The sequence below is a fragment of the Dipodomys merriami genome, unplaced genomic scaffold, assembly GCF_024711535.1.
Source record: "Dipodomys merriami isolate MVZ:Mamm:240054 unplaced genomic scaffold, mDipMer1.0.p SCAF_15, whole genome shotgun sequence".
NCBI classification, from domain to species: Eukaryota; Metazoa; Chordata; class Mammalia; order Rodentia; family Heteromyidae; genus Dipodomys; species Dipodomys merriami.
The window spans coordinates 26333857-26355928 of NW_027202826.1; the positions used below are offsets into that span (position 1 = coordinate 26333857).

At 39.3% G+C, this 22072-nt stretch overlaps 1 protein-coding gene across 1 annotated transcript in view; it reads right to left on the bottom strand.

Annotated features, from left to right (window-relative positions):
• The window catches only part of Zgrf1 (zinc finger GRF-type containing 1), a 59932-nt gene extending 37940 nt beyond the window's left edge, over positions 1-21992 (bottom strand). Inside the window, exons 1-10 of the mRNA XM_070022474.1 lie at positions 21940-21992; positions 19276-19353; positions 17289-17369; positions 15347-15406; positions 13546-13725; positions 10892-13097; positions 8829-8902; positions 5890-5940; positions 3873-3956; positions 75-263 (exon numbers count right to left, since the gene is read on the bottom strand). Of these exons, the coding sequence (XP_069878575.1) occupies positions 75-263; positions 3873-3956; positions 5890-5940; positions 8829-8902; positions 10892-13097; positions 13546-13725; positions 15347-15406; positions 17289-17369; positions 19276-19296 (2946 nt within the window). The 5' untranslated portion in view covers positions 19297-19353; positions 21940-21992. The remainder of the gene's footprint in view (positions 1-74; positions 264-3872; positions 3957-5889; positions 5941-8828; positions 8903-10891; positions 13098-13545; positions 13726-15346; positions 15407-17288; positions 17370-19275; positions 19354-21939) is intronic.
• Positions 21993-22072: the final 80 nt, after the last annotated feature.

The following is a 22072-nucleotide window of genomic DNA, read 5'->3' on the forward strand; positions in this document are numbered from 1 at the left end:
TAATTTCTTTTACAAAATTTAGTATTGACATAAAGAAAATGATTTGGCAAATGCAACTATAAAAATATTTTTACCTCCAAGAAGTCAGCCTGCATATAAGTTCTAGGCAAATCCGGAGCCAAGAAGCACATATCTGTCATGAAGTCTTTATATTCCATGCTATTTTGCAAGTGACTGCGTTCTACCAGCTGTGAGCGATGTCCTCTGACCATTTCACTACTACTAGCTGATCCTTTCACTTGGTGCCCTTGAAACTCAACAGGCTGTAGGAAATTATTAAAAATAAGAATGACATAAGTATATATTTGCAATATATATTGAATATAATTTAACTTTTTATTAAATATTACTTAATGAAAATAAATGCTAGGGGACTAATACTGAAAGTCAAGAAACACTTCCATTATCCTAAAACATGTTAAGTGTAACCACTTTAAAGTGCATTGATTTTTCCCCCACAGTATAACCCCTTCTTTCACTGTATTTGATGTCGGTATAATTTGTGGAGGGGAAGGGGAAAAACAAGTCTTCTTATTAAGGATACAGGTGGACCCGTTGCAACAATGAGAAGTACAAGTTGTCATGTTGAAAACGAACTTTACAACTTTGGTGGGGGGGGGGGTAGTATTAGGTGGGGGACCGGGGGGAGGCTGGGAAGGGATGGGAAGGGGAAACAAAAGAGGAGGCTACAATGCTTGATAAGAAATGTACTCACTATCTTGCCCATGTAATTGTAACCCCTCTGTACAGTATTTTCACAATAAAAAATAAATAAAAATTTAAAAAAAAAGAAATATACTCCTTATGTGACTTATGTAACTGTAACTCCTTTGTACATCACCTTTACAATAAAAATAAATTTTAAAAAAGAAAAAGAAAAAATAAATGTAAAAGAAATTTAAAAAAAAATAAAGTGCATTGATTTAACTACATTCATGTCAATATTAATCCAAATGAATTCTATGTTACTATGTAAGGACAAATATATCAGCTAATTAAAGAGGAAGAACTAGTTGTCCCTCTTTATGCAGTTTTTACACATCACATATATAATAAGTTACATATTATATGATAGATTATAGACTCATTATTTTATACTACAATGAAGTTTCTCTTTGTTTATATACAAATATACTACAAGTTCCCTGAGGGCACAGACATTTTTCCCTCAAAAAAGAAAAGGTAATTATAAGTTATAATATAACTTATATGTATCACCTGCATTCAATACAGTGCTGGCATATGGGAAACAATCAATACAAAGGAGAAAGAAGGCTGGGCACCAATGGTGGTGGCTCACGCCTGTAATCCTAGCTACTCAAGAGGCTGAGATCTGAGGACTGTGGTTCAAAGCCAGCCTGGGCAGGAAAGTCTGTGAGACTCTTATCTCCAGTTAACAACCACAAAACTGGAAGTGGCGCTTTGGCTAAAGAGGTAGAGCATTCGCCTTGAGCTGAAGAGCTGAGGGGCAGCACCCAGGCCCAGAGTTCAAGCCCCATGACGGAAGGAAGGAAGGAAGGAAGGAAGGAAGGAAGGAAGGAAGGAAGGAAGGAGGAAGGAGAGAGGTAAGAAGGAGAAAGAAAGAAAAGAAAGAGAGGAATTCAGGAAGCATTTTCCTTAGCTTAAAGCTTCTGTAAAGTATTGTTTAACTAGTGGGCTAATAAGTTATAGAGAGTGGGTCCATGGGGCTGGGAAGGTAGCTCAGCGGTAGAGTGCATGCCTTGCAAGCATGAGGCCCTGGGTTCGATTCCTCAGCACCACATAAACAGAAAAAGCCAGAAGTGGCACTGTGGCTCCAGTGGTAGAGTGCTAGCCTTGAGCTGAAGAGCTGAGGGACAGCGCCCAGACCCAGAGTTCAGGTCCCATGACCGGCAAAAAAAAAAAAAAAAGAGAGTGGGTCCTCTTCAAAGGTCTAATTCTGCAAAGTTCTCTTATCCCCTCATAAAAGTGGTCTGCTTTCAGGCTTTAAACAGCTTTCTCTGCTACCCCCTTGAGGGTTTTGGGATTATAATCTATATAGGGTAACAGCCTGGAAAAATAAGATTGCTAAAGGAATATCCATAAAGGATTCATTTATTTATTTATTTATTTATTTTTGTCGGTCGTGGGGCTTGAACTCTGGGCCTGGGCGCTGTCCCTCAGCTCTTCAGCTCAAGGCGAGCGCTCTACCACTTGAGCTACAGCGCCACTTCCGGTTTTCTGGTGGTTTATTGGAGATAGGAGTCTCACGGTCTCTCCTGCCCGGGCTGGCTTTGAACCGCGAAAGGATTCATTTATTTTTAACTAGCAAATTTACAAAATGACAACATAGAATCTGAAAATACTAATTCAAGAGTCTAAATTAATTAAGAAACAAAATTAAATCTAAATGCTCTTTCATATAAGACTTGAAATAGCTGTACAAAGGGGTTTCAATTCAATATGTCATTTCGTGAGTACAATGCATCTTGATCAATGTTACCCCTTCCATCCTTCTCCCTCTCTCTCAACTCCGCCTTCTCCAAGTTACCTGGTTCTGTTTCCACATATGTACATTGAGTATTATGACTGCATTCTCCCACTCTTCCTCTCTTCATTCATCTGTCCCCCTCCCCTTAACCTCACTCCTCATACGTAAAACACATATTCCAGGTTCCTGGTGTTCATTTTATTAAACATAAGCTAGTTGTTCAAAGGATTTTAACCACTGGAATTCTCCCCAGCATCTCTAAAAGCATACTTGTAGATATGATGACCTATATATATCATCTATAAAACTTTTATCTAGGTGTTTGTGGATTACCCCTATAATCCTAGTTACTCAGTAGGTTCATACCTGAAGGATTTAAAGCCAGTCTGGGCAGGAAAGTATGGGAAACTCTTGTCTCCAATTAGCCAGCAAAAAAGCCAGCAGTGAGGCTGTGGCTTAAGTGGTAGAGCACCAGCCTTTAGTAAAAAAGCTAAGGGAAAGTTCCCAGGCCCTGATTTCAAGCCCTAGTACAGGCAATAAATAAATAAATAAGCAAGCAAGCAAGAAAGCAAGCTGGGCTGGAAATATGGCTCAAGTAATATAGCAACAGCTGAATGAGAAAATCAAGAAGCTGAGTAAACTTGAGGCCTTGAGTTCAAATCCTAAAGCAAAATATATACAACTTTTTCTTTTTTCTGGTGGTAGTAGAGATTGAGTCTATGGTGGAGAATATCCACTCCTTACAAGAAAATAGGTGTCTTCTGTGCTGCCATGTACCTCTTCCAGAAGTACGATGGGCTTTAGAAACAGAATCACTATTTACAACCTCATTTACTGTCTCTTAGTTTTTAATGTGGAGTAGATAGCACTATTTACAACTGAAGTTATATAAAGTTTTACACATTCAATCATAAAGTGAAGAAGACCATAAGTTAAAAGCTATAAAGAAATTCATTTTGTTCACCACACACATTCATTAATTGTTCAACCCTAGTATAACTTACGCACAGATATTGTATATGCTGTATTACTAGTTCACTAATAGTACAGAAAAGGTTCAAGGCAAAAAAAAAAAAAAAAGGAGGTAGAAGCTAGGAATTTTTAAGTAGTTTTCCTTGGGGCAATAATATAGCTCAGTAGTAGAGTACTTGCTCAGCATGCTCAAGGCTCTGGATTCCACCCTCAGCAGTGAAGGGCGTGGCTCTTATTCTTAATACCAGTCTAACTTATTATGCCAGTTTTCTGACTGAAAATTCTTTTTGCCTGTGTTGAAATACACACACACACACACACACACACACACACACACACACACACACACACACACACACACACACCACACACACACACACACACACACACACACACACACACGATATGGCAGGAAGAGTTCAGAATTAAGGGAGCAAATCATATATCTTACCTTAGGATCACAGACGTTTCCTTCTATTTCTTCAGGAATAACTGCTTGAAATGCAGAATCTTCTTCATTTCCCACAGGAAAGAACTAGAATAAAATATCAATATGTTAGCTGTTATGTAGCTTATTACAATAATTCTGTAGATGGCTCAAGATTTTGATGGGAAAACACTTAAATAACAAGGTTAAGTTTGATCTTTGAAAGCACAACTGTTCTATCTTGTTTTGCTCTCGATACACATACACAATCTATCCCTGCCACCACTCACAAAAAAGAAGTGCTCTAATAGATAAGGTACTCAAATTAGCATACTAAAAACTTCTGGTCTATTCTTTTTCCAGTTCTGGGACTTGAACTCAGGGCCTGGGTGTTGTCCTTGAATTCTTTTGCTGAAGGCTAGTGCTCTACCACTTGAGCCACAACTCCAATTAAAGCAAAAAGTAGTTTATTAGAGATGCAGACTTGTACTGCCCAGGTTGGCTTTGAATCACAATCCTCAGATGAATCTCCTAAATAGGTAGGTGCCAAGCTTTCAGCTAGTTTTTGTTTTGTTTCTGTTGGTTGTGGGGCTTGAACTCAGGGCATGGAGACTGTCGCTGAGCTTTTTCACTCAAGGCTAGTACTCTACCACTTTGAACCACACCTCCACTTCTAGTTTTCTGGTGGTTAATTGGAGATAAGAATCACATGGACTTTCCTGCCAGGCTGGCTTTGAACTGTGATCCTCAGATCTCAGCCTCCTCAGTAGCTAGAATTACAGGTATGAGACACTGGCACCTGACTCTGATCTACCTTTTTTTTTTTTTGGTCGGTCATGGAACTTGAACTCAGGGCCTGGGCACTGTACCTGACGTTTTTTGCTCAAGTCTACCACTTTGAGCCACAGCTCCACTTCTGGTTTTTGAGAGGTTAATTGGAGATAAGCATCTCACTAGGACTTTTCTGCTTGGGCTGGCTTCAAACCATGATCCTCAGATCTCAGCCTCCTGAGTATCTAGGATTATAGGCGTGAGCCACCGGAGCCCAGCCTGATCTAGATTTTTAATTAAAAGTTTTACAACTAGAAAAAATTGTTAACTACATAACAATCTAATACTTCTCTTAATGTGAACTATTTGCTTGAAAATTTAGTATTCTACTTATACATACAAATTTTATGTATTAAAACTAAATTAAGCCAAACACAGTGGTGCACACTTAAAATCACAACACTTATGATGCTGGGGCAGGATAGGGTTTTTTTGTGTTTTTTTTTTTTTTGGGGGGGGGAGGCCGGTCATGGGGCCTGAACTCTGGGCCTGGGCGCTGTCCCTCAGCTCTTCAGCCCAAAGCTAGCGCTCTACCACATGAGCCACAGTGCCACTTCCGGCTTTTTTCTTTTTGCTTATGTGGTGCTGAGGAATCGAACCCAGGGCCTCAGGCATGCAAGGCAAGCGCTCTACCACTGAGCCACCTTCCCAGCCCAAAGGATAGGAGTTTGAGGCCAGTCTGGCTTACTTAGTAAGACCCTGTCTCAAAAATTAGTTAATTAGGGGTTGGTCATAGTAGTGTGCACCTGTAATCTCAACATGCATAAGAACATCACAATTCAAGGCCCACCCAGGCAAACAAGGTTAAGACCTTATCAGGAAAAACAACTAGGCCAAAAAGGGATAGAGGTGTGGCTCAAATGGTATAGTAGGTACAAAGCCAGTACAGGATTTCAATAACCTGGATCCAACCCCTAGACGTCAAAATAATCATTAATATGAAGTTAAAGGAGAAAATACTAAGCTGGATTTTTGGGGCTCAGAACTAATACTCAGGAGGCTGAGGTCTGAAAATTAAGGTTTTAAGCCAGTGTGGGCAAACAGCTGTCTAATCTAAGTTAACTAAGTACAAATGAGTTTGAAAACTGAGAATTAATAATATAAGCTTAAAATTATGTTCCATATATATATTATATATGTGTGTATGTGTGTGTATGTGTGTGTATGTGTATGTGTATATATATATATATATATATATAAGTAAACTCACTGGTAGAGGCTCAAGTTGTTCACTTGGTTCAACTTCATTTTCAGGTAGAACCTTAGAAAGAATATTAATATAAATACAATAATTAACAACAAAGGAAAATAAAAATTTCTATTAGATGTAAAAATACCAGAACATCACTACTAGTAAGAAATGAAAACTAGGAAGTGGCACTGTGGCTCAAAGTGGTAGAGTGCTAGCCTTGAGCACAAGGATCTCAGGGAAAGCACCCAGGCCCTCCATTCAAGCCCCACACTAGCACTAACAACAAAAAAGAAATAAAAACAAAAATTTTACCAAATGCTGGTAGCTTAACACCTGTAATTCTAGCTACTCAGGGGGCTGAGATCAGAAAGATTATAGTTCAATGACAGAAAAGTCCCCAAGATGGGCTGGGAAGGTGGCTCAGTGGAAGAGCGTTTGCCTTGAATGTATGAGGCCCTGGGTTCGATTCCTTAGCACCACATAAGCAAAAGGAAAAATGCTGGAAGTGGTGCTATGGCTCAAGTGGTGGAGCACTGGACTTGAGCTGGAAGAGCTGAGGGACAGCGCCCAGGCCCAGAGTTCAGGCTCCACAACCAGACCCGAAAAAATCCCCAAGACTCAAGTTTCCAAAATAGCCATGAAAAAGTAGGCCTGTAGACATGGTTCAAGAAGTAGAGCACTAGCCAAGCAAGCAAGCTGTTAGTTAAACATGAAGTCCTAAGTACAAACCCCAGTAATGCCATAAAAATAAACAAAAAGGGGCTGGGAAGGTGGCTCAGTGGTAGAGCGCTTGCCTTGCATGCCTGAGGCCCTGGGTTCGATTCCTCAGCACCACATAAGCAAAAAGAAAAAAGCTGGAAGTGGCGCTGCAGCTCAAGCGGTAGAGCGCTAGCCTTGGGCTGAAGAGCTGAGGGACAGCGCCCTGGCCCAGAGTTCAGGCCCCACGACCAGAACCAAAAAAAACAAATAAAATTTTAGTAAGACATTATTTTTACTGAGCAAAATGTTAAAAAAAAAAAAAAAAAAAAAGAGAGAGAGAGAGAAAATCCTTCCAGTAAAGTGATAAATGTATTTTTTTCTCTTTTTTTTGTCGGTCATGGGACTTGAACTCCAGGCTAGGGTGCTGATGCTGACCCTACACTCTTCAGCTCAAGGCGAATGCCCTACCACTTGAGCAACAGTGCCACTTCCGGTTTTTGAGTAGTTTATTGGAGACAAGAGTCTCACAGACTTTCCTGCCTGGGCTGGCTTTGAACCTCGATCCACAGATCTCAGCCTCCTGAGTAGCTAGGATTACAGGCATGAGCCACCAACGCCCGGCAGATCTAAATTTTATAATATTAAGAAACAAAGTTGTTCTTAGTCTTTCCTTTTTAACTGTATTTTTTTTTTTGTTTTTTTCTTTGTTGGTACTGGGGATCAAACCTAAGACACTACACTTTCTAGACAAGTACATCCCAGCCCCGTTTCTATTTGGGGGGGGGGGGTCGGTGGTGGGGCCTGAACTCTGGGCCTGGGTGCTGTCCCTCAGCTCTTCAGCTCAAGGCTAGCATTCTAGCAGGAGCCACAGCGCTACTTCTGGCTTTTTCTGCTTATGTACTGCTAAGGAATAGAACCCAGGGCCTCATGCATGCAAGGCAAGCTCTCTACCACGAAGACATCTTCCCATCCCATTTCTAGTCTTTTGAGTAATCATTTCTACTTCTAGGAATAGAATCTAAGGGAAAAAACTTGAAGTACAATGATTACATGCCAAAATATTTACTGAAATATTATTTATAACCACAAAACACCAGAAATAATCCAGATGTCCAAAAATAGGGAACTATTGTTCAAAGCACAAGCCATCCACAGAATGGATGGAATCATTAGTAACCTTCAAAGGTTTAAGAAGAATTCTTAATAATGTAAGTAAATGCAATAGATTAAAAGGAAAGGTAAAAAACTACTTATACACCACAATTTAACTACGTTGCTTTTACATATGCACAAAAAACTGGGAAGTTAGCAATCTATATCTGGGAAGTAGTATAAATAAATTTTCTCCACACAGTTTTCTTTTTCTTTTGTTGGTCATGGGGCTTGAACTTGGGCCTGGGCACTGTCCCTCAGCTCTTCAGCTGAAGGCGAGTGCTCTACCACTTGAGCTACAGCGCCACTTCCGGTTTTCTAGTGGTTTAATGGAGATAGGAGCCACCTTCCCAGCCCCTAGTATTATTATTTCTAAAACTGCTATCTGGTCCCCAACTATGCAATAAAGTACATTAAGAAGTCCAAAACAGGGGCTGGGAAGGTGGCTCAGTGGTAGAGTGCTTGCCTTGCATGCATGAGGCCCTGGGTTCGATTCCTCAGTACCACATAAGCAAAAAGAAAAAAGCTGGAAGTGGCACTGTGGCTCAAGTGGTGAGCGCTAGCCTTGAGCTGAAGAGCTGAGGGACAGCACCCAGGCGCAGAGTTCAGGCCCCACAACTGACAAAAAAAAAAAAAAAAAAAGAAGTCCAAAACAAGGGTTCCTCAAGATGTTTAAACTTAAGGGAACAGTGTTAATACCTATGGGACAGGAAAGATAGTTCAATTTCAACATAAGATCTTTGACAAACAATAATTCTTTTGAGAAAATCAATATGGAATAGGATGGTATCTTTTCATCTGTTCCAAGGTCTAGAAGTTGTGCAGTTTCCAGCAGGGGCACACATTCCATTAATAGCTGTGTTTATTTAAAAATGAAATGCTTACTAAGTTACTAGGAAATAAGTATTTACTGTTTTAATAGTAAGTACTTAATCAAATTGGAAGTGCTGGAATTTATTTCTTGTGGCCAAGCAATGCCACAATTTTAAGAAACTATTACAAGGGTATCATGAATCAAAAAATTGGACTTTCTGAAATATTGGAATTCTACTATAAATTACAGAACTATTATATCAAAGTAAAGTGTGTTTAGAATATACAAATACCTGTTGAGAATCCTGCTTTAGTTGCGGAGATACTGGTATAACTTGTGAAACTACTGTAGTAAATGCTTTCCTAGCTACAATGGAGAAAATGAAACAGTCTTATCCATCATATATATGGTGGTTTTCTAATGTTTTAAACATTTCTAAAACTGAAACAAGGAATGTAAGATTTTGAGATGATGCGGTCTTGATGACTTTAATCTGGATTGAGGGAATTTACAGATTATTTTACTATTTTGTATAGGCTGGGAAATGTTCTTGATTAAACAGTTCAAAAGCCAGTCACCAGTGGCTCACACCTGTAATTCTAGCTATTCAGGAGGCTGGGGATCTGAGGAGCAAGGTTCAAAGCCAGCCTGGACAGGAAAATCCATAAGACTTAAATCTCCAATTAACCACCAGAAAACTGGAAGTGGGGCTGTGGCTCAAGTAGTAGAGCATTTAGCTTGAGCTGAAGAGCTCAGGAACAATGCCCAGGCCAAGTTCAAGCCCCATAACCAACCAAAAAAAAAAAAAAAAAGTCCAAAAATATGGCTAGAGGTATGACTCATGTGGTAGAGTATATCAGCCTAGCAAGCTTGATTGAAGCTTCAATGAAGGCCTTCCTTGAAAACACTAATACTGGAAAAAGAAAATTAGACAATACAATATTAATGACTAAGTCAGCAACAAAAATGTTTCCTTGTATTATGGTGTCTCAAACTAACTTTAAAAATAAAGTTGTTATATTGAAATGCCTTTGTACAACTACTTAAAACTAAAAAAAATAATATAAATAATACTAGGCCAACAACAAATCAACCTACAGTAAAAATGTTAAAATTCAAATATGACCAATTTTTATGAACAAAGGAATTGAAATAAACCATGTTGTTGCTGTGTGCAACCACAGAAAAGAAAAAGAAGAAAAAAAGCTCCTAAGGCTATTTCTGAGGCCATCTTAAATCCATGACTCAGGGAAAACACTCTCATAAATTATTTTCTAAGCACAGCATGCCAACACTGAGGAAACAGCAATAAAACAAAATCTCTTGAAAAGGAGGGCATAGAAGATAATTAAATCAGATTCTAATACAAAAGGGTGTCACTGGGCTGGGAAGGTGGCTCAGTGGTAGAGCGCTTGCCTTGCATGCATGAGGCCCTGGGTTCAATTCATCAGTACCACATAAGCAAAAAGAAAAAAGCCGAAAGTGGTGATGTGGCTCAAGTGGTAGAGCGCTAGCCTTGAGCTGAAGAGCTGAGGGACAGAGCCCAGGCCCAGAGTTCAGGCCCCACTACCGGACCCCCCCCCCCAAAAAAAAGTTGTCACTAAGAAGAGTAATGCAATTTGAATACTTTTCCATAGGGTAATCAGGAAGGCCTCTTATAAGAAGTGAAGACGTAAAGAAAACACTCATTAGTACCATCGATAAAAGTGTTCATGTAAAAGACAGAACAAAGCAGAGTAGGAGACAAAAAAGTTGGCAAGCCAGAAGAACGGAAAAGACGGCAAAGACTAGTTATTACACCTGGCTAGGTCACCATTTAAAAGTAGGATGTTTTCCCCAGTAAGTACTACAGTTAGAAGCACTTAGCTTGCATAGTACACATAAGACCCTGAATTTCATCTCTAGCACTACAAAAAATAAATAAGTAAACAAATAAATCAATAAACAGCAAATAATAAAATAAAAATAAAAAATGCACATTCAATAATCTAAGAATCTCTATTTGTTCTAAAATAATAAAAAGGTTGTATATCTTTTTTTTTTTTGCGCTGGTACTGGCACTTGAACTCAGGGACTTGAGCTCTTGTTTGGATTTTGAACTCAAGGGTACTCTAGCACTTGAGCGCCACACCTCTGCTTCCACCTTTCTGGTGGTTAATTTGGAGATAAGTCTCAAGGACTTTTCTTCCAGGGCTGACCTTGAATTGTGATCCTTCTGTTTCACTCTGCTAAACTGACAGGCATGAGCCACCACCCTCCACAGGGCTACCTAAGTTTGTAATAGAACTATCAGAGTAAGTATCTATTATACTTTGAGCTACAAAGAGAACACTCCAAAAGACATGGCATTCTAACCTTTAGGACTGCTATCTGGCTCATATGTTTGCTCAATTCCTTGTTGTTGAAAGGCAGAGTCTTTCTTTTGAAATATTTCTAAGCTTTCTAAGGCTGTACTATGTTCAGATAGTGATTTTAAGAGAGAAAAATTATTTACTACCCTAGGAAGTTCTGAACAATCTCTAGAGTTACTCCAGGAGTGTGTGCTTTTCCTTGTGGTTTCAACTTCAATACAGTCCTGGGGTGAACTTGTAATCCTTTCCAAATCTTCAGGCTCCAGAATACATGCCTCACTTTCTTCAGAAATGGAATGTTTTTTTCTCAGAGGGCAAACTAAAGAATTGAAACCTTGAGTTTTGGATTTATCAAAGGTAATATATTCAGAGTGATCCTTACTGGTATTTAATAGTTGGATATTATCATCAGTGTTAGAGATCGATGTTAAAACCTCATGTTCATTTTTGTCTAAGTTACTTTCCAAAATAGAAGGCTGAGAGTGAGCATCTTCTGAAAACACATAATTGTTTTTAGGAGTCTGATTAGTGACTGTGTCTGAAAAGTGAGGCATATGTAAGCTCCTTTGTAAACCTTCAGACTTACTCAAAGGTGAAACACAATCATAGTTACTTCTAATTTTTTGGGTTGATTTTTCAGCACCTTCATTGCTATCCGCATACTCATCAACAACATCCCATTCTAAGGACAAGTCAAAATTGCTTAATGTGTCCCTATCCTGTTCCTCTATCGCTTTTCCAGTGTTTACATCTTTACAGGCTCCAGTGTCAAAACCCACACAAATTCTATCACAAAACTCTGATAACAGAGGCTCTTTTCTGGGCAATATTTCCGTAAGTTTGCCACCAATAGCTGTTAGGAGTGGTAAAGGTTCATTACCAATTTTTTGACAGTTTATATTCTCACAACTCTTTTGAACACATGAATTGCCATTATTAACCAAAATTTCTTTTTCCCCTTGCTCTGAATCCTGGGAATGTTTGTTGCTTTCCAGTGATTCCTCATCGGTGTCACTGATCTCAAAATTGCTTAGATTAAAAGTTACCTCTATAGATGGTTGTGAAAGTTCACAAACAGCATTCAGACTTTCATTCTCAGTATGACATTCAGAAGACATGCCTGCGGTACCATAAGAGAGACTAGAGTTGTTGTTATGAAGGGGTTCACCTTGTATATGTTCTGATTTTGGCAGAGGTGACACTGGCTTATAGTCTTGTTCTATCAGTCCATGTGTATAGATTACCTTTTCTCTAATGCAAACTGGATCTTCTATGCATACTCCATTATGATTAAGAGAGATTTCACTACTTGTTTGATTATTGGATGCCAATAATAAATCATCATTTTCTGTACTGTTACAACTAACCGGTAAGCTGCTGCTTTCACAGAACGAAAGAGATTCTAATTTTTCTTCTTGATTCCAGAATTGGTGGTTGTTGTCTTCATGATACTTTTTTCCATTTTCAGGGCATGCTTCGAATGTCTTTTGTGCCAAAAAGTTTTTCAAATTTATATCATCTTCCTGGGACTCAGGCTCCCCTTCTCTATCATTCTCATCTACAGTACAACTCCGTGAGGGTAGATATATGGCCCATCGGCTTTTATATCTGCTAGGATTTTCTGATGGTTGCTCATCATGAGGCTTTTCTGTGCCTTTTGTCTGAGCATACTCTTCCTGTTGAACTAAGTGCTTTGATGTAGTAGGATTTTTTTCAGAACTTCCTTGTGGTTCTACCTGAGAAAAATGTCTTGTAATCTCAAAATTTAGGTTTGATTTGGACTTCAGAAGAGCTAATATCTGTGCTTTGCTTCTGATGGTTTGTGAAACTTTACAGTGAGATACTAAACTATTTCTACTTATGGGCTCGCTGGTCAGTAGAGGATCTGAATGTTTACTTTGAGAATTGATAGAAGAGCAAAAGTAACTTTCTTCACTTAGCAGTTTTGGGTCACTATTTAAGGATGAAGTAGAGACAACTGAAGAACAAGGCGTGTTATTTCTTTCTATGTTCTTATAAGTGACCACGTTCTCAGGGACTGTTGGCATATTATTTAGATCTTTCTTGCCAACAGTAGAAAACAAAGGAAGTGTGCTTGAGAATGGAGGAAAAAAGGGAAGATGGGGTTTCTCAGTCTCCAATGTTTCAGCTGATGAAGCATTTTCTGTAACAACCACTTTCTTTGGAACTTGATGTGGTCTTTGATAACCCTAAAAACAGTAAAATAATTGTGACATTACCAACTACAAAGAAAACACAAAATGAATTGACTAAAAATAATAAGCTTTGCCTAAGGCAAGGAAATAATGGAATTTTTCTTTTTTCTTTTGGCCAGTCTTGGGGTTTGAAGTCAGGACCTGGGCACTGTCCCTGAGCTTCTTTTGCTCAAGGCTAGCACTCTACAAGTTGAGCCACAGCACCACTTCCAGCTTTTTCTGTTTATGTGGCGCTGAGGAATTAAACCCATGGCTTCATGCATGCTAAGCAAGCACTCTACCACTAAGCCACATTCCCGGTCCTAGGGAATTTTTCTAACTACTATTTATTACCTTGTTACCAAGATAAACTATGAAGTAACATTTTAATGAGAGAGCACCATAAAAAAAATCTTTTGAAATGATTTTATAAGTATACATTGATATATTATTTTGCACTTACAGTGAATTTCCTTTTTAACCCAGCAGGTTGACATCCAAGAGAGCGGCCAGAAGATACCTTCCTGAAACTGGGCTGTGGTGTTTCAATGATATCCTGTTTAACTGCTCTGCTCCCAGCAATTTTAACCTCCTCAACTGTGATTAAGTATCGATCACTTTCCAAGTCATCTCCTGGCTTCACCTAAATTTTAAAGGATTTTAAAGGATAATAAGTACTTGTTAATAAATAATAAATTAAATAAGAAGATAAATAAAAGTATAATAAATACTTGTTAAATGAAGGAATGAGTTATTAGTAACTCATTTAGATCCTTACTTTTTATTATGCCCTAGTAAGCAAACAAGCAAAAAAGTGACAATAATACAATAACAAATTTCCCTAGTTTGTTCATTCATAAATACATATTATAGTTCTTTATGAAGCCCTTTGTCACATGCTAAGGGAACAAAGACAAGCAAGGAATTTACTTAGGAATTTACTTAGGATCTATGTAAGTCCATGTATTTTAAAAAAGATCAAGTAGCTAGGTGCCAGTGGTTCATGCCTATAATCCTACCTACTCAGAAGGCTGAGATCTGAGGATCATGGTTCAAAGCCAGCATGGACAGGAAAGTCCATGAGATTCTTATCTCCAATTAGGTATCCACAAAGCCAGAAGTAGAGCTGTGGCTTAAGTGATAGAGCTCTAGCCTTGAGCAAAAAAAGTTCAGGGACAGCACCCAGGCCCTGAGCTCAAAGCCCAGGTCTAGCACCAAAAAAAAAAAAAAAAAAAGAATTGTAAATTATGTCTTCTTTATAAACATGTGTGAATCAAAAATTTATTTATAATTACCACAATTAAATATGATAAATTGTGAGTTGCTTGAATAATCATATTCCAAAAAAAGCAGTTTAATGACTACATAGCATTTGCTACCACTTCTGATTACAGCATAAAAATAAGACTATCAAGACTATCAACCTAATTTGAAAATACACAAAATCTATCAGATTGATCTTTTACTAGTAAAAGGAAGATGAAAAAGCAGCTCTAACCAATTACGCAACTACTAAGATGGTTCCCTTCTTCTTATACCCTCTTTTCATAAATATAAAAGTGTAACTACTATTAATGGCATACAAATTTCAAACTTAATTACATACCATGGCCAAAGTTCATAGTGATAGTAATATGGATTTTAACACATTTAAAATCAATGCAAAAAATAAAAATAAATGCACTAAACTTCCACACACTTTACATTTAGCTATTTTAACCAAATAACCAACCTCAGAGAGTCTACAATTGAAGAATAGACACAGAGAAGTTGGGTGAAATAGGAAGTGTTTGTGTACCCAATCACAGACAAGTTGGGTTAGCTAGCTAGGAAATAAACCCCAGAGGAACCAACTGTAATACTCCATTCTTATAAAATAATGTCTTTAATTCCCTTCCTTTCCTTTTTTTCCAATAAGGGAAAAATACAGAAAATAGAGTAACAACAACAACAAAATCTTCATGCAATAAAAGTAGACCTAGAATTCATATCCTGGGTTCAAATTTCAGCTCTACTACCATATTATGAATGTAGGCAAGTTATACTTGTGCTGTACTCCCAATCTAAAAAAAAAAAAAAAAAAATCATCATTCCTAACAAGATTAAATGGTATATAAAAGCTTTTAGTTTATAGTCTATTTATTAAAAAATACAAATATCAGCCATAATTGTTAGCATTGGTATCATGATTATACTATTTGTATTCACAAAGCAATCTTTAAGAAAATGTTTTAATTATAACAATAAGGTAAACAATAAAATACCTCAAGGCACTTAAGAAATAGAGTTTCCAAACATGTTCCTTTATCATCATATAAAGTTGCCTGTGTTAAAACAAAATAAATGTTAGAAAAAAGAACCAGAAAATAATTCATTTTTTTTCAGCAAGTCAAAAATTATTACATATGCCAGGAACTGAAGTTGTACACCTGTAATCCTAGTTTTGCAGAAGGCTGAGATCGGAGAACTACAGACTGAAACCAGCCTGGGAAGACAAATCCAAAAAATGCTTACCTCTAGCCAGCAAAAACAGCTCAAATGGTAAAGTTCCAACTTTGAGTAAAAAAGCTAAGCAAAATCATTAGGTCTGAGTTCAAGCCTTAGCACTGTCACATACACACACAGTTACTCAAGTAAATTGTTACTCAAGTAAATCATGCAATATAAGAATTATCCATTTTGTTTGACTTGCATCTGAAAGCACATCTTTTTCAAATATTTACTGTGTATCACTTAGTAAGAAAGTATAGATATACACATAAGGGACTCAAGAACTTAATTTCCACTAGCAAGACCCTAGAATGGAAATGAGAAGACACAGAATTAGAATGCAGTAGAGGGGGCCAAAAGGGCACAATACTAATCCAGAGATACTTTAACAGTATGTTTGGGGTGAGCACTGAGAATGACCAGTACTTGAAATGAGGAATTAGCACTGGGGCTAGGTATAATGAAATCTTGTTGAATGTGAGGGTAGGAGGAGAAAAGCGAAGGTGACACGGCTTTCCTCTGTGTCTGAGTCATTTCTCAGTGCATTTTCTCTATTAGCTCCTTTACTATTAGATTTTTCATCACTCTTGAAAAGTTCAGCACTCTAAACGTTAAACATAAAGTTACTATATGACCCAAGAATTCCTCTCATAGGTAGAGTGTTGATACATTCAAAGAATTGGACACCAGCCTTTGAGGGGCTTTCTGCAATGTTTGCCATCAGGGTTTCAACCTGAGCGTCTCCCTTCAGCCCCTGAGCAACTTTTTTTTTTTTTTTTTTGGTCAGTCCTGGGACATGAACTCTGGGCCTGGGCACCATCCCTCAGCTCTTCAGCTCAAGGCTAGCACTCTACCACTTGAGCCACAGAGCCACTTCCAGATTTGTCTGCTTATGTGGTGCTGAGGAATCAAACCCAGGGCCTCATGCATGCAAGCAAGACAAGCACTCTACCACTGAGCTATCTTCCCAGCCCCCAAAAGCGGTGTTTATTTTTTTTTTGTTTTGTTTTTTGCTATTCCTGGGGCTTAAACTCAGGGCCTGTGCACTGTCCCTAATGCTTCTTTTTGCTTAAGGCTAGTACTCTACCACTTGAGCCACAGCACCACTTCCAGCTTTTTCTGTTTATGTGGTACTGAGGAATCAAACTAGGGGCTTCATGCATGCTAGCAAGCACTCTACCACTAAGCCACATTCCCAGCCCCTAAGCAACTTCTTAACCAGTCACTCTGTTGCCTCTCCCAAGCCTTAAGACAAATAAAAATAAAGCTTTTTTACTGGCAGGGGAGAAAAAAAAAAAGCATTATGCATGACATATTAAGCACTCGACAATGTTTTTAATCAATACAAATTTAATAATGTTTGTTTTCATATCACGTTAATGTAAACATAGCCAACATTTTGTCTAGAGTTTTCTTTTTTTTGTTTGCTTTTTGTTTTTTGTGGGGGGGGGGGGGTCCGGTCGTGGGGCCTGAACTCTGGGCCTGGGCACTGTCCCTCAGCTCTTCAGCTCAAGGCTAGTGCTCTACCACTTGAGCCACAGTGCCACTTCCGGCTTTTTTCTTATGTGGTGCTGAGGAATCGAACCCAGGGCCTCGAGCATGCAAGGCAAGTGCTCTACCACTGAGCCACCTTCCCAGCCCTAGAGTTTTCTTAAAAGTAAATCAAAGGCAAGGTCCTAGCTCTTAGATTCTGTAATTGGTGGGCTTTGAACTTACTTTGTTTCCTATGTGAGTGACCTTCAGAATGCCATCTTGCCACACTTTTGACTTCTTCGTCTTCTGATGAGTATATAGGACCTTATTTCCAAAAGTACAAAAGCAAAATAAGTTTATATTTGAATACATTCAATGTAACTTTTAATATGCCCTCCTACAAATAGGAAATATTTAAGACACTTGAGTGTATCTGTGTGTGTATGGATGCATGTGCATGCCAGAACTAGGCTTGAACTCAGGGAACATGGGCACTGTCCATTAACTTTATCACTGATAGTTGGAGCTCTACTACTTGAGCTACAACTCCACTTCCAGCTTTTTGAGGGTTAATTGGAGATAAGAGTTTCAAACACTTTCCTATCCAGGCTGGCTTTGAACTACGATCCTCAGATATCAACCTCTTAAGTAGCTAGGGTTGTAGTTATGAGCCACAAATATCAGGTAAGACATGTTTTTTCTTTTTTCTTTTTTTGCCAGTCCTGGGGCTTGAACTTGTGACCTTAGCACTGTCCCTGAGTCTCTTTGTACTCAAGGCTGGCACTCTATCATTGAAGCCACAGCTTTTTCTGAGTAGTTTATTGTAGATAAAAGTCTCATGTACTTTTCTGTCTGGATTGGCTTCAAACTGTGATCCTCAGATCTCAGCCACTTGAGTAGCCAAAATTACCTGGCTGCAAAAGAAAAGCACACTGGGGCTGGGAAAGTGGCTCAGTGGTAGAGCACTTGCCTTGCATTCATGAGGCCCTGGGTTCGATTCCTCAGCACCACATAAGCAAAAAGAAAAAAGCCAGAGTGGCACTGTGGCTCAAGTGGTAGAGCGCTAGCCTTGAGCTGAAGAGCTGAGGGACAGCGCCCAGGCCCAGAGTTCAGGCCCCACGACCCGCCCCCAAAAAAATTAAAAAATAAAATAAAATAAAAGCACATATATTATGACAATAACAAGAATATAAATAAAAGAGGCTTGGAGTGGAGCTCAATGGTAGAATGTGTTCTTGGCTTGTATGAAACCCTGAGTTCAATTCCCAGCACTACCACCTCCCACAAAAAAAAAAAAAAAGAAAGCAAAGAAAAAGGAAGAAAGCCAGCTAACTGGGTAGTAATTTTAAAAACAAAACAAAACACAGGGACAGGAAAATATAAGGAAGACATTAAAAATAAAATTATGAGCATCAAAATATAATCTTATTCCTATAAGTCAACCATTGGGAGAAAAAAAATTGGTTTACTGAGAACTTATGATTCATACAGTTAGTTTTTAAACTGTGATCCAGACTCCTAAAGGTCTCAACAACCTGTACATGCATCTGTGAGATTAAAACTACTTTCATGTTTTGGCCTTTCTATTCTCATTTCTTCAGGTGAAGAATAGAGTTTCCCAGGATTATACATGTGTAATGGTGCCAGACTGGATCACAAACTGGGTGGAGAAGCAGATGTGAGAATCCAACTGACTTCTACACCAAATGTGAAAGAAACTTGAAAAAAAAATTAATAGCAATGTCACTCTTTTCCATGTTTTCTTTGGCTGTTATTGGGGATTTACAAAAAAAAATAATTACTTCTCTTTAAAAAGCCAAGCACAAGCCGGGCGCTGGTGGCTCACGCCTGTAATCCTAGCTACTCAGGAGGCTGAGATCTGAGGATCGAGGTTCAAAGCCAGCCCGGGCAGGAGAGACCGTGAGACTCCTATCTCCAATAAAACCACCAGAAAACCGGAAGTGGCGCTGTAGCTCAAGTGGTAGAGCGCTTGCCTTGAGCTGAAGAGCTGAGGGACAGCGCCTAGGCCCAGAGTTCAGGCCCCACAACCGACCAAAAAAAAAAAAAAAAGCCAAGCACAGTGATACACACTTATCATTCAAATTTTACTGAATATACTGCTTGTTCTTTTTGTTTGGATAAATCTGGCCATAGTAGAAATACATTGGTGAAAGAAAGGAATAAAGGAAAAAAGAAAGTGAAAAAAAATGTGAAAATTATTAAGACTTACAATAAATTCGTGGCTTTCCATAGTTTCTTCTGAAGATATAAGCCAGTCAAGTCCAGAAAATAATCAGTAGTTGTTCACCTAAAGTTAAAAAGGCAGAGAATTGTGCAATTCTGACTTTAAAAAAATTCTTTAATGTCTCAATAGACTAAAAAAGAACAAATTTTAAATGTCTCAAGAGACTAAACTTTTTTTGTCGGCTGTGGTGCCTGAACTCTGGGCCAGGGTGCTATCCTCAGCTCTTCAGCTCAAGGCTAGAGCTGAAGCTGAAGGCTTGAGCCACAGCGCCACTTCTGGCTTTTTCTGCTTATGTGGTGCTGAGGAATCAAACCCAGGGCCTCATGCATGCAAGACAAGCACTCTACCACTGAACCACCTTTCCAGTCCCTAAACTAAACTCTTGACTGGAAACTGGAATCATTGTCCAAATATTCTCTAATGACCAAGGAAAACAGAGGCTCGATCAAATTATTTGTGACCCAAGACATAGAGTGATACCACACTGTGATAAAAGAAAAAGAAGTTACCAAATATATAGAAAACTAAATAAAATAGTGAGTTAATTAACAGTCTGCAAACACTTTTCCAAGCAACAGAACATGTATCAATTCAATTTTTTTTTCCTGAATGGCCATACCCACCACAAGATGGCACCTTCGAGTTAAAATTTTTCCTTTTATGGAGTACCCTTTCCTTTCCCTTCTGGCAGGGCTGAGGCTCAAACCCAGAGCCATGAGCATGCTAGGCAAGCCCTCTACCTTTGAACTACATCTCCAACTCCTCCTTTCTTATTTTACCACAAAATAGGAAGGCTTTATCTACCAGCATCATTCTGTTAAGGCAAATTAAAAAAAAAAATCTGTCCACAGTCTTTCAGACAATTCAAGTGCTGATCAACCACTAATAGGTAAAAGTATAGTCTACAAAGGAGTTTTTTAAAGTGGTATAGACTCCAGATGTTCAATATGTATCTACATACACATCATGCTCTATATAAATAGAAATTTCATAAGTTGTTATCTGTAAAATACCTGCCATTCTTCCTGTTAATCTGGGCAAGGTGTTTGGTCTATATGTTTATGAACATAAAAGAATTTAATGAATGAAAACCCTCAGATGTCTATATTAAAAGTTTAAAGATGCAGGGCACCAGTGGCTTACTTCTAGACTCCTAGCTAATATTTGAAAGTCGAGGTTGGGGAGCCAGCTGGGACAGACAAATCTCTAATTAACCAGCAAAAAGGCTGTGAACTGGAAGCATGTGGCTCAAGTGGTAGAATACCAGCTGTGAATAAAAAAGCTGATTGAGAGCTGGGAATGTGGCTTAGTGGTAGATGGTTTGCCTTGCATGAAGCCCTGGGTTTGATTCCTTAGAACCACATAAACAGAAAAAGCTAGGAGTAGCACTGTGGCTCAAGTGGTAGAGTGCTAGCCTTGAGCAAAAGAAGCTCAGGGACAGTGCCCAGGTCCTGAGTTCAAGCACCAGCACTGGGGGGAAAAAAAAGCTGGTTGGTAACTGAGAAGCCCCAGTTGGCTGCACAAATACATACACAGAAAAAAAAAAAAAAAAAAAGCCAGGCACTGGTGGCTCATGCCTGTAATCCTATTCAGGAGGCTGAGATCTGAGGATCGTGGTTCAAAGCCAGACCGGGCCGGAAAGTCTGTGAGAATCTCATCTCCAATTAACCACCAGAAAACCAGAAGTGACACTGTGGTTCAAGTTGTAGAGCGCTTGCCTTGAGCTTAAGAGCTGAGGGGCAGCGTCCAGACCCAGAGTTCAAGCCCCACAACCGATAAAAACAAAACGAACAAACTGCAACAACAAAAACACAAAACATTAGTTTCCCAAAACCCCAATGGTAATGCCGACCTCTAATCCCAGCCCTAGGGAGGAGAAAGCCAAACTGGGTTACCTAGTGAAACTCTACCTCAAAAAAACTAAAGTTCCCTGTGCTGCAGCTGCAGCTCAATGCAGCTCTTGCTTAGTGTGCACGAGACCCTGCAGAAAATACTGAAAACTCAAAAACGTTCAGAACCTGGCATTCAACATCATAAGTGAATCATCAAGTCTAAATGAGGAAAGGAAACCTAAATGTCATTTACCAAGATTCTAATAGGAGCCTGGTGCCAGTGGCTCACGCATGTAATCTTAAGTTACTCAGAAGGCTGGGATCTGTGGGACGCGGTTCGAAGCCAGCCCGGGAAGAAAGTCTGTAAGACTCTTCTATCCAATTAACCAGCCAAAAAAAAGGGGGGGGGAGGCAGAAATGGAGGGTGACTCAATCGCTACAGCTTCAGCCTGGAGGAAAAAATCCAAAGGGCAGTGCCCAGGGCCTGAGTTCAAGCCTCGTTATCAGAACAACAACAAAGGTTCTCACAGGAAAGATCTTGTGTACTAAAAATGGCAGTGGAGACTCGATCCTGTCAGCCTTAAAAACACATGGCGAAAGTCTCCAGGGCCTCAGACTAGGAGGAGGTGCAGCGCAGGTCTGAGCGAGGCGGTAAGGATGACGGTGTGATTCCAGGCCGTCGGAGCCGGCAGGGACGGCAATCTTGGTCCCGGGTCGCTGCCTGTGGAGCCTATTCTTCCTTCCCTTCACTCCTAGTCGTTCAATCACTCCAATTCATCCCTCACTTCCCCCAAACGCGAGAAAGAGTGCACTTCACCTGTCCCATTGCACAAAATGGACATTTTCGAATTTCTCCCGCGTACGAGTGTGACGTCATCGACATGGGACCGCACCGGAAGATCAACTACTAAGCCCGCCCCCTAGCCGTCTTAGACAGAATCGCCGTTTTT